Genomic DNA, 13,729 nt, shown 5'->3' with positions numbered 1-13,729 from the left:
CGCTTACGAGAGCGGGACACCACCGCACATACCGCCCAGATGTAACAACGGATTACTTGCCTGCTGACCTAGCCGCATCTTCGGTCTTTGTAAAGCTTGTGGGCTGCTAAAAAGGCTTAAGTTACAGGGGTGTGATGTTGAGATAAGTCTCTAAGTACATTTCACGGTACGTAATAAATTCGAACTATTTGATTAACAATAATAATTATTCTCTAACTTATCACACCTAAGTTTTTAAAATTTTCACAGTTTTTAATAACTTCACTTTCTAGTAGTTTCTCAAGAATGTACTGATCTGGATGAAGAAAGAAAAGAATATCGTCTGATTAGTCAAGTGATGATTGTTCAATAAGCTACGAACTCCGGCTTAGATTTTCAGACAGAGTCAGTACTTTTGTATATATTTCGGAATAAAGAACCAGATATAAACTATGTAATTTATAATATGGAGAAAGTAGTTGGTTAAGACCGCGGAAGATTTAATTTAAATAGCGTAACTGATTACTTGTCTTCGCCGCGGCGTGACATTTGTATATATGTTGTATTGTGTTGTATATACTTATAGGTATATTGTTTGTATAGGAAGAATTTCTTATGCTACTTATTGATTAAGCCAAATGTAAGTTCCATTTTAATTTCGAGACCTGAACAGTGAATGTATTCGGTGAAATCATGTTGTCATTTATAATTAAAGACTAGTTATGAAAAAAATAATTGCCAAGTTCCTTTTTTGTGATGAAACAAAAATTAATGGAGCATCGCTATTATATTTATAATTTTTGAAAAATTTCTGCTCGGCTGTTAATTAATAAATGGAGATGAAATCCGGAGTGCACGCGTCACAAGCCCCCGTGAAATAACGAATAACATGCTTCACTGACGCATTTGAAACTTGATTCGAAAGAGCATTCTTATTTTCCCTATCGAAAATATTAAAGCTTAAATATTATTAGTTTCACAGGCGTTACTTAGTAATATTAATAAAATTATTGAATAATACTGTTAAAGTCCACAATATATTTTTGTCATTAACTAATAAATAATAATCGATTATAGTAATTGAACTAATTATCATTATTAACTTGTGATTGAATTTTCATTTGAAGCTTCGACAAAACTGGTTTACTAAATACATGAATTTTAGAATTATTTAAATATTTAAGAGATAAATTTTAGTAAGACAAAACTTCCTAACACCTGATAACAAGATGTTATATAGTCCAATGCTTTGTATTTATAATGGGTTTTTAGAAGTGATCCTCCCGAAGGCGGCATTGGTTTAAAAAAAATCTTCTTTTGATCACCGATTTCTTTTCTATTTATTACTACAATAGACAAAATATGAAGCCAATTTGAAGTAATGCAGTCATGGAATTTGTAATTGTCATGATTATATAACTTTTTTTCTGGCCATAATATAATTTATAAAATACAGTTATAGATTGTTATAAATAATATACTAGTGTTCATTAGTTAGTGGCATTCAATATTACAATATGGAGTCTTGCTTCGATTTACGGTCGAGAGAACAATACCTTTGCTAAAATAATTTGGCATTCGGTTAGGGTGTGTTTATTTTCACTCCTATGTGTAAGAGGGCCTTCTATCTAGCACATACAGTATAAGAGAAATTTTGAAATTCCAACCTCACGAGAGATTCATTATTCGAGACGATGAATTTGGAATGTGGAAACTGTAGAAAAGCTTTGAAGTAGATCCCACTGAGTTTCTCGCCGGATCTTCTCAGTGGGTCGCGTTTCCTATCCAGTGGTAGATTCTGCGAAGCACGGCTCTTGCTAGGGTTTGTGTTAGCGACATCGTCAGGTTTGAACCCCGTGAGCTCACCTACAGCCCGGTGACGCTGATGTGGTCCCCTAGACCATCAGCATAGTAGGAAAATAATAATTTGAAGAAGTTACAGATAAAATTTATGAAATAAGAGAAAGTAGATGACAAACTGTATCCAACTTGTCAACGCTGGGATTTTGTTTACGATGCATGTGTGACGAAAACACAGCGGTTCACTATAGAGCTGAATTTATGAAGAGATGTTTTAAATTAGTATTTACATTTAATTTTAAAATAAAACCATACTTATTAATCTTTATATTATATACTAGCTGACCCGGCAGACTTCGACTTATTGCCTCAATCGATAAATAAAAGACCTAAACTTTTGTATAAAATAAACTTAAAACAAACAAAAAGAATCCGTCCGACGGAGGACACATCAAAGGAAAAACAAAATTGTTAATTTTATTTAATTCCGAGCATTTTCATATTTATCTACCTTTTAAACCTTCTCTGGACTTCCACAAATAATTCAAGATCAAAATTAGCCAAATCGGTCTAACGAACAGCAATATATATGTATAGATATAGATATCTTCTGTGCGCGTGTTTGTCATTGAACTCCTACTAAACGGCTGGACCGATTTGAATGATTTTTTTTGTATGCGTTTGAGTGGCACCCTGGCTGGTTTCGATTCATAAATCAGCCCGACAGATGGCGCTGCAGTCGGTACCTAGGTTATTTATCTTTCCTTGAAATAATTTATATGGCAAAACAACGTTTGCCTGGCCAGCTAGTATATATGTATATTCTATTCTATATATATATATATATCCATAAACTTATATATTTATATATATAAACGATACGATAAATAAAAGTAGATGTACATATGTATGTCACCTATAGACTCCGAAATGATTGGAGGAATTTCGATGAAATTTTCAGAAAATCGCTTAGTGGGTGATCCTGTGAGCCTGATAGTAGCGATCGGATCAAATTAAATCAAGTTACAGTCGACAAAGTGGACCAGGCTTGACTATTTGCATATGAGTAATCATAATAATAATCTCGCATAAGTAATTACGATTCTCTTTTCTTTTCGGGCTCCAAGCAATCATGCTTTCCGGTTTAAAGGACAACAATCTGTTCCAATCCAATTTTTGTGTTTCCTTATTGGTGACCTAACAACTCTAAAAAGGCGTATCATCTGTAACCACCATAGTTGTGATCAGTCCTAGGAAGATGAACAAATATAATCAAGAATCTACTGCTACTTTCCCATGGGTAAGTCCTTAATCGTTTATCCTATCATAATGTTTGTTTTTAACACAGAGATTTTACTTTAAAAAAAACGATAGGTAGACTTAATTAAATAAATTTTGATTACTGTAATGCAATAGTGTTTGCGACCTCGTCAATTTTAAACATTTGATCTATGGACGATAATCACTTTTCTATTAATATTAACATACCTCAAACAACAGTAAATAAAACTAAAAGATCGTTTAGGTTATAGTAAAAATCCTAATCATCTGTACTTACTTAACTTGGTCGTTACAATTCAGTCCCCTTTATAAGCTGTATTCATTATAACAGAGGACAATTTCGCGGCAAACACGCCGCGCAGTTGTATTAACAATTCATAGGAAATAACACGTAACAATAGTAATCAGCCGTTTGCTTATGAAAGAAAAATCACATTTCGAAGGCAGGCGAGGCGGTGCCAAGCACAGATTTCGTCGGCAATGTATCGTGAAATTAGTTTAGTGGCACTATATAATTACGCGCCCTCACTTTTTATAGTCCCTCGATCGTCGTCCGCCAAGGGTGCCGACCCCCCCGGCTCCTGTTATGACGAAAATGTCAACCCGGTATGCGTTTTGATGAATCGACACTATTTTAAACATTATATCCTCTTGTCCAATATGATACCTTAATAAATCGACAAGCAACTTCCTGTAACAGCAAAAGCTCAGCTAAAAGGGTTGCTCAAATAAAACACGAACTGAAAGATACATTTCAATGATTTATTATATAAAATCTTAACGCTACGTTATTTGAATTTAACTTATAATAACACGTGAAATTTACATAGCTACTCGTTTAATAGATAATAGTAATTAGTTTATAATTATTGCGCAAGATCTTCCCAAGAGGATCGGAAATCCTTAAAACATTATTTTACTTAAGTACGAATATTTATCAACTAGTACACGATAAACGACAAAGCTCAGGTATTCCTTACGATTTTAAATTATTTAAAAAATATGTATTTACATAGTGATATGAAAGAGTCTGAAAAATATATCTATGTTAACGCGACTAAAAGCTTGCAATGAAGCACCTACTTGCCTACGCTTATCCTACCACAGCTGTTGTCGCAACTCACAAATGACCTTATAACTACAAGTTTTCGCATCTAAATGCATCGTACGCATTAAACATTATTTGATTTGAGATATAGAAAGGAGACGATGAGGAACCATAATAAGGATATGATGATCAATATTGACTATTTATTGTTTACTATTTGTCACGAGTTTTGAAAAAGATAATAAAGAAAATGCGTGATTGAACCGTAAACTAGTTATACATAATTGTATTAATTTGTAATAATGAATGTTAGCTTTAATTTTTATTTTATTTTTATTTTTTATTGCTTCGAAGGGTGGACGAGCTCACAGCCCACCTGGTGTTAAGTGGTTACTGGAGCCCATAGACATCTACAACGTAAATGCGCCACCCATCTTGAGATATACGTTCTAAGATCTCAGTGTGGTTACAACGGCTGCCCCACCCTTCAAACCGAAACGCATTACTGCTTCACGGCAGAAATAGGCAGGGTGGTGGTACCTACCCGCGCGGACTCACAAGAGGTCCTACCACCAGTAAAAATTTGTTAGTTGACATTTCAAAACACATTTCGTTGCAGTGCCGCATAATTTGATATCATTATAGTATTATTAAGTAATTGTATGAGCTTTTTCAAACGCATTACAATTTTACTAATGTCAAAACTTGCACACCACATAGTAAAGAACAGTGTAGAAAATTAATTTCCGTATAATAAGGATATTCTTTTTTGGAGCTTTAATTTGATAAGTAGCGTCTCTTAAGCCGTCAATAATATCAATGCGATGCCTAATATCTTATAATACTGAGCAGTGGTAAAAACTCTAGTAAAAATATTAAAGGTGAATTTTTTGAAAAATAAGAAATCGCTAGTTCTTCCTTTGTCTTCCTTAGTAAATATTTGAATTTAATCAATTTAAAATTATACTATTGGTATATTTTTCATGATATGAACTCGAAATTTTGCAGGTACTAAGAATGATACGTGTCATAAGGCTACTTCTGAATAACAGTTTTATCAATTACACTAAATAAATAAATTAAACATTTTTTCATTGAAATATGTCAAAATATGATGAATACGTGAAAATATATGTAAAGATTCATCAAATAAAAAAAAAACATTATAAGATTAACGGAACGGTGACATCATCAGCTTCACGTGTCCACGAAATTCCTTACTGAAAAGTCGTAGACCATTAAGTTATAAACATGGTTTTGTAATAATTTAACAGCTATATAAAAATTGTTGCCCTAAAACGGGGATTGCCTACATTCATTTATTGCTTCAATCAAAGTATGACGTCATAGCGTGTCTAGGATATATTAAAATAAAAGCCTCATTAAAACTACGAGTGTATAATGAGCGATAATTTAGTCATACGTCCGCGTAAATGCTTAAATTACTTTTTACTAAACGAATTTCTTATTATATCACAGGCTTAAATTATACGTTACAAGTAGGGACGTGCATTCTATACGTACTTATGAAATACGGTTGAACGAAATTAGGTAACTATTTACACAAATAGGGGAAAAATAATGAGGAGAGCCCTCCCACAACCCTCGGAGATTTCAAATTACGACCGCGGCTGTACTAACGCGCCGCGATACGTTTCAATATACTTGAATCGCTAATGTACTATCATGTAAAAGTCTTGATACTTTAACTTTTTTTTATAAAATTATATTTGCTGAACGAATAAACTGCATAGCTAAATAATACTATTAATTAGGAGTTTATTGGAAATTAATAGATTTTTGTAAATCGAAATCCAAATAAATCACTGCTTCTTCTGGTATATAAAAACTAAGTTGTTTTAATACAACTAACAAATTTTCTATGCTTATCCAACAAACAAAGCGTACTTACAGTTCGAAAATACAATTTCTAATCACTTTTATACATAACATTCACAAACAAAGCAACTCACAACACTTGTTATTTCGATCCAATTTTTCATTAAATATTAAAATGTCCGTCAAACTTGAGAGTCCCACCACCTTCTCATGTTCCTAATGGGTTTGCTGAACTGTTCACTATGTTGTTTGTTAATCATCACTACACTTTGAAAGTCTTTATAAAAGCTATAGGTTCTCTATTGCTATAGCACATCACTATCTTGTATATATTAGTCACGGAATTATTTATCTGGAGCGGATGCTGTTGCATGACGGATTTTCTCACGAGAATATATTGAAGTACCTGAGGCCGGCCGTAAGGTACGGTATCGGTATTACTCCTATGTAATAATTAACAGACTGAAACATGAGATAGGCGATGCTCAGGAGCTATCACACTATTTCGTTCGGATGCGTGTTCTGATTCGAATCATTTTGCCGAGCGCATTGCTGAAAAAAGAAAATTACACAATACAATATGAATTCGGGAACGTACAAAAAACATATTACTCGCTTCAGGAATTACGGATACCTCTTGCTTTCTTTCCCACGTCTTCATAGCAGTTTTGTACTTTTCGAACTCGTGACACCAATTTGAATATATCTTTTGATATTCATTGCTTTTCTCCGGCGGCGAACACCTGTAAAGAAATAAGGATAGCATTTATACAAAAGATAGATGTGAAAAAGGTTTAACCTTTTTGTAACATTTTTCTTAACTTACGCATTTTCAAAAGGGGACAACGTAAACTAAAGTTTGAAACTTATTGATGTGTTTTGCTTATGCTTACCTATGTGTGTCAACGGTGATGTTATATGAGCATAACAAAGAGCCTCCTAGCCAGCAATCATATCTTCCAGCATCCGCTTCATTCACAGCAATTATCAGTAGTCCATGCTCTGAGGTCTCGATATACTTTTCTGGTTTACTGGAAATAAAATTCAACTATCACAATCGTGCAGGCACACTACAGTTTGCTTGTACCATGTTCCCAATTAAGTTGTTTGTTTTGACGTTTTTGCATTATTTTACGATTAAATGATCGCGGCCAATGAAAAGGAATATTTTGTAAATATTATATGATACTAAATATTATTATTTCTCTTTTAAGTTTATTGACTTGTTAAATTATTTAATTTTCCTACCATTGAATTCGCTGTTTATAAATAATAATAGCGTATGAAAATATTTTACCTTATTATGCTTAAATTTAATTTAGAGAACAGCAACCTTCTAGGACATTTGGATAAAAATTTTAAAAGCTCAAGTTGATTACAGTTTATAAACAAGTGATCTGAAGCACATCTGTCAACCGTGTTTTTTAATTTCAATAATTTATTAATGTATCAAGTGTGAACGTTCGTGAACATAAAGCACACGTATCCTAACAAATAAGATGATTTGCAAATTCGTATTCAGGGAATAACTAAACTGTAGTTCGATTGTTAAGGAATATAAAAAATAAAATACGCTTCGAGAATGTTTTATGAATGAGTTCCACGAAGGAATAATCATCAAAGTTAAGGTGAGTCAAACCTGCACAGATTTTTACGTACTTCTCGTGGTTTTGTATTGTAAAGTGTATTGTAGACTTTGGTTTGGTTTTTTATTAACATTTGAATAATTTTAAATAAATTTTTTATTGTTGTCTAATACAGAAAATAAATGCAAAGTATTACACGTAATCTTTACTATAACTTTCGAAGAAACCGGAGCACCAAATATGACATGACATAATTGACAACACTGACCTTGAGAAATAGGGCTTAAATCTGTAAATGCATAGATTGATGAAGGCTCATTATACACTTTATCACTAGTAAAGTCTAACGTTGTCTAGTCTCGAAGTCGGCCCGCATGATATCGATTGGCCCCAAAAACCTCTCACTGTGAGCGATTAATAAGGTAAACATAGACTTAAAACTTTTAATGTAACTTCAGTTTAATAAAAGGAAAGGCTCCCGTAAAGTCCAACAATAATTTCAGTTGAAAACGTTCGAAGAGAAAATTCGAATGCCGCTAACAAAAAGCTAATACCGAAGTTTCCCCTTGCATTTTAATTGTGAGCGCGGAAGTGCGATAAGAACAGAAGATTTGGGAGCCCTTTAATTAATGTTGTTGCATGCGTGTTCCGTTAGAGTGTTTTCTGAATTACTTCAACAATTTAATGTGTATTTATCTTCGCTTTTGTGCCAAGCTAAATTACTGTGCAGGTGCTTTCGGTGTAATTAAATTGTGGGTGCCTTAAGCGCCCATTAAACACTTTTTGTTTTCAGACTCATTAGCCGCATTGGAGTTAAAATGAGATATGACTGTTTTCAGCTGTAAAATTTCGACCTTTCTACTCTAGATAAAAAAAAAAACATATCTGCAATTCCAAGTGTTATGAAATTCAATACTTCGTAGGATAAATTTTATTAATACTGCACTATATGTTTTGCGTAGCAATTTAAGTACTACGAGATTGCTACGAGAATTACTGGATTGCTAGTTTTGTTATTTTATCACTTACAGAGTACAATTAGAATTTATGACCCATATATAGTCCGCTTAAGAAATATTTAATATTTCTCTATTAGTTACTGCTGACATTTCTATGTCACTTGTCCTGTTTCTAGTTATGCTACCGCTCCGATCTGACAGGAAAGGTAGTACGAGTATGTATAGGTTATACCGCTCGGTTAAAACTAAGACCTAGTCCGCCTATATACTGTAGTACAAAAATGACCATGACCATGACTAAAATGTCATTTTTCTATCTCATATTAGGGTGGACCAAAAAAAACTAAATTTTTTTTTCTTTTGGTACTACGAAAATATCGTCCAAGATGACGAAAAGAAATTTTGGTAAAGTTTGAGTTCTTAATATTAATACTTAGAGGTGCCGCATCGCGATTTTTGATTTCCCATTTAAATAACGCGGGAAAAAATTTTTCTTTGGATTTTTACTATATCTCAACGGATTATCGTGTAGTAAAAAAATACATATATTTGTAGAGAATTCTCTTAATTAAGCAGCCTACAAAAAAGGTCTGAAATATTTTTTTGGTGAGTCAACTCGGTTAAAATTTATTCGCAGTTAATTTATTATACATTTTTACAAAAAAATGGCATAGAAACATAAAACAACATTTTTTTTCGTTTTTACGTATATAACATAAATAATTTTAAAAAAAATACAAATATGATTTTGAACGGAAAGAATATGAAAAAAGAAAAATGTATTTATTGACAGTAATTTAAAAAATCGATCGATAAAGGAATCGATAAATAGTTTTGAATTCCACTTTTGACAAACATGAAATTTAAGTTCAAATAAACTATTTGAACCAAAACCAAATAAAGAATTTGTATTTGAATATCGCAGGTGTAAGTAAAAAAAAAACTCACTTAAATGTAATCGGGTGACGACCCTTTTCCCTTGAATAGTGAAACCAAGTGACAGCCCTAGGTTGGAGTACTTCTGGCATCTTCACAAAGCTTCCTAAGTGGAGGCTTTGGCCCCACGTAGCCGACACGCTCTTCCGAGAAATTGATGAATCACAGATATCGGCTGTCTCATTGGCTACATCTTGAATCAGTCTGTTAATTAAAAAAAATAATGTAATTTTATGACAAATTATCTTTAACTTCAATCCTCAAAATTTTAGTGCGGTGTTCATAAGGAATAATAAATCTATCTATCTACATAAAAAATAATTGCTGTTCGTTAGTCTCACTAAAACTCTAGAACGGCTGGACTGATTTGGCTAATTTTGGTCTTGAATTGTTTGTGAAAGTCCAGAGAAGGTTTGAAAGGTAGATAAATATGAAAATGCTCGGAATTAAATAAAAATAACAATTTTGTCTTTCCTTTGATGTGTCCCCCGTCGGACGGATTCCTTTTGTTTGTTTTAAGTTTATTTTATGCAAAAGTTTAGGTCTTTTAATTGTCGATTGAGGCACTAAGAAGTCTGCCGGGTCAGCTAGTACGTAATATAAAACAGCAACTAGTCATGCTTCCTAAGTCTTTTAAGAAAGATAGACAAAATATGAAATATAATTATCAACTACGTTATAGGCTGAATAATATAAGTTTACACTCACCCAGGTATATACTCGCGACAGACGCTAGCATCTCTGTCCCATCCGCAGTACGGATCTCTTGCACACCTTACGCAAGCATCATACCGTCTGGCACACAAAGCCAAACGGAGTTGTAGCACCCTTCTATCAGATGCTGCATACAACGAGCCGTGGATACGCGAAATAGCCATTGCCTGAAAGAAAACGCACTCTGTTACACTGTGTTTTATAATCAAAAGTTCGAGAGACGAACCGCAAGTTTTCAGTACGCCACGTGCACATACGCCATCTGTGTTCTAGGATACAGAAATTTACTTAAATAATTTTCCTACGAGACAGTTTTTGTCGCTGCTACAAGCCTCAAAACATTTGTGTCTGTGTATTTTGTTTTCGTCGTGGTGTGTGTGAAAGGGGATTTCCAGAAATAAAATTAAGTTAATTTGTTCCCTGATTATCGGAAAATTACACCGTAACTTTGAATTAATAAACATTTCGTAGTAATGTTTTTCGTCCTCGGGATTTTAATCTGAGTGCGACGCTCGTCACTATAAGTTGCTGTCTATTGTGTTATACTAGCGTACTGCAATAGTTCGTCAGTTTTTACTAGTAATAGGGCGTATCGTAGATCTGCACCACTATCCTGGCCATTTCAGTCGCGAAGCAGTCTTATTTGAAAGGTAGGGCAGTTGTTACATCGTACGATACAGTTAAAACTTTAATTTCGTGTCGCAAAATGTGTAGCGGCATTCCCGTTATGAAGTATGTAGGCTCCTGAACGACGTAGCACCAACACGTCAACGTAGTGACATCTCTTGTACTCTGACACATGTCTTGTAACAGACATGTGTCGTGAAAAAAAAGAAAAAAAAGCAATCAGTAAGCAAATTCTGGTCCAATTCCAATAGTTTGCGTATGTTGGGATCTAGTTTTTTTGTCAAGTCCTTTATACCTGCAAAAGCATAATTGGTTCTCGGCACAGTCCTACCAACTTTGATCGAATTTTGAGTCTAGTTTCGGAGGGGAGAAGGGGACCTAATTTTCTCAATCTGAAATCGATGTGCTCTAGTACAAAAACTTGCTAAGACTTTACCTGAATCGGCTCTCCTGGAGTAACGTCAAATATGTCAAGCAGAGCCGACTGACTGTCTCCATTTCTAGTCCACTGTACAATCTTGTGTATTTTTCCTTCGTCTGCAACAAACATGAGATAATTTTAAAAGCAGCTCTTACATAACTTTAATTTTTATTCATATCGTCTTTTCGCATTAAAAGTACAATTTCCAAAAATATTCGAAATTGAGTTAATATGCGGAATCATTTGATATCGTCAGTATTTTTCTCATAAATACTGTCAAAAAAGCGTAGTTTAGTTTTTTTTTTAGTTTACCTATGTTTTGACTACTATAAACAAAATTAATCATTTTATCTTACTTTAAAAGACAGATAATGTACCAGGTAAAAAATTAAAAAAAAATTGTTGCAAAGATGATTAATATTAAAATATCACATGTTACACCTTTAAAACACTCCACTGTAAAATTAGTAAGTTTTGAGATTATACAGTTTTAATGCGAGAAGATATTTTGTCCTGTCAACTTAAGGGAACAATTTCTTTATAATATAACACAATGGCAAATGAATTTAGGGGTTATATTGTGATCCCGCAATAAGACGCTTTTTGAAACCAAAGAACGTAAATATGGTCATCAGTAATCGTGTAAATTAAATAATGGCCTTATCATGGAAGTTTGTTCTGAGCATTAACTAGGTACATGTTAATTTAGATAGCTTGCATAATTTAGATAGCTTAGAATTTAGATAGATGCTTAGATAGCAAATGTTCACGATTGACTTCCACGGTGAAGGAATAACATCGTGTAATAAAAATCAAACCCGCAAAATTATAATTTGCGTAATCACTGGTGGTAGGACCTCTTGGGAGTCCACACGGGTAGGTACCACCACCCCGCCTATTTCCGCCGTGAAGCAGTAATGCGTTTCGGTTCGAAGGGTGGGGTAGCCGTTGTAACTATACTGAGACCTTAGAACTTATATCTCGAGGTGGGTGGCGCGTTTACGTTGTAGACGTCTATGGACTCGAGTGACCACTTAACATCAGGTGGGCTGTGAGCTCGTCCAAACATCTAAGCAATAAAAAAATAAAAAGCTTGGATACTACTTTAATTCGATCGCAGCTATAAACGTTTCACTCGATACCAAATTACTGTCTACACATTCGTCTTACACGTTCCAATGTTGACTCTTAATACACAATTTAAGTGTATAATTTCCTAAAAGCTTAATTTCCTCGAAATTATCTACTTACACTTCACTTAAGGTTCATCAAATATGTATTAGAACATTAAGCATCATATAACACATTATAGGTATTAGCGAAATGCCAATGGTTAATTGCATACATTGCTCAATTAGCAAGATCTTAGTAGTTTATAAACGTATGTTTGCTTAAGCGTCTAAATAGGTATTAATAATCAATATTATTATTTAGTACAAAATTCCTTCGTCTTAGGGCTCAGCTGGATATATTATACATATATCTACCTTTGATGATATAAAAATGGAAGATTTCATAATTTACATCTAATGCATATGTTGCGCTGGGATCAATAGTTATTTTCATGTACATATTGTATTTCAATATACATATCGACGCTTGAAAGGCAAATGTAACTAAGCGACAATGCGTGAACTTTACAGTAGACTAATTTAAAGTTGAAATACCTGAATAAAATTCTATTTTAACGAATCTAGCTGTAAGATTGAAATGATTTTAATAGACCTAGAAATATATATTTTTTTGCGCATCGAATATGGTTATTGCCTATAATTTATGTCCAAAGCAGTAATTGTCGCTTAGTCACGTTTGCCTTTCAAGCGTCGATATGTATATAAGTAAATAAATAAATAAATAAATATTTACTAACAATCACGCCACGTTGACTGGTCCCGTGATAAGTTCGTAAAGAACTTGTGTTACAGGTACCAGATAACGGATATAAATGAAAGTTTTTTATTATACACATACATATATTTAATATACATCCATAACCCTGGAAAAGACATTTATATTTATCATACAAATATCTTCCCTTGGCGGGATTCGAGCCCGCGACCCCCTTGTGTAGTGACCATGTCACTTACCACTACACCAGACGGCCGTTAAATAATTTCCATGGGAAACATACTACTATTACAATGTTTAGTTCTGTAACTATTAATACTGTTGTTATTATTACAATCTCCCAGTTATGTACTTGAAGTATATTAGTTTCATAATTTTTAATTCGATAATTTAGTTTTAAATAACGAATGGTATATTTGATTGAAACACGTTTCACGATTTAATCTCGCGTAACGCGAAATTATAAGTGATATTTAAGCTTCAAAGTATAAAGTGCGTGATTAGAAGCTAAATTTGTGTTTAATCAAAGCCTTTGAGAGCTGTTACTAAATATTCGTAGGTAAATAATTACTATGTCTCTTAATAACTAAGTCGCAGCATAGAAGTTCTAGTTTCTAATTGTAGTTTCTACCAGACTTTCTAGTTTTAATCGTAAATAAATAATTGGTTGTAGTTAGTTAAATACAACAAA

General features: G+C 33.4%; 1 protein-coding gene across 4 annotated transcripts in view; it reads right to left on the bottom strand.

Moving 5' to 3' along the window:
* Positions 1 to 3,801: 3,801 nt before the first annotated feature.
* Positions 3,802 to 13,729, bottom strand: part of Sema2a (Semaphorin 2a) — a 397,753-nt gene continuing 387,825 nt past the window's right edge. For all 4 annotated transcript variants that reach the window (XM_028179046.2, XM_028179048.2, XM_089734599.1 and 1 more), the window contains 6 exons: positions 11,206 to 11,306; positions 10,137 to 10,309; positions 9,441 to 9,632; positions 6,841 to 6,978; positions 6,582 to 6,690; positions 3,802 to 6,499 (listed from right to left, as the gene is read on the bottom strand). In XM_028179046.2, coding sequence (XP_028034847.1) covers positions 6,443 to 6,499; positions 6,582 to 6,690; positions 6,841 to 6,978; positions 9,441 to 9,632; positions 10,137 to 10,309; positions 11,206 to 11,306 — 770 coding nt within the window. In that variant the 3' untranslated portion in view covers positions 3,802 to 6,442. The remainder of the gene's footprint in view (positions 6,500 to 6,581; positions 6,691 to 6,840; positions 6,979 to 9,440; positions 9,633 to 10,136; positions 10,310 to 11,205; positions 11,307 to 13,729) is intronic.

The sequence above is a fragment of the Bombyx mandarina genome, chromosome 18 (assembly GCF_030267445.1).
Source record: "Bombyx mandarina strain Sakado chromosome 18, ASM3026744v2".
Taxonomy (NCBI): Eukaryota; Metazoa; Arthropoda; class Insecta; order Lepidoptera; family Bombycidae; genus Bombyx; species Bombyx mandarina.
The sequence above is the reverse complement of the archived record's forward strand: the minus strand, read 5'-3'. Positions and strand labels throughout refer to the sequence as shown.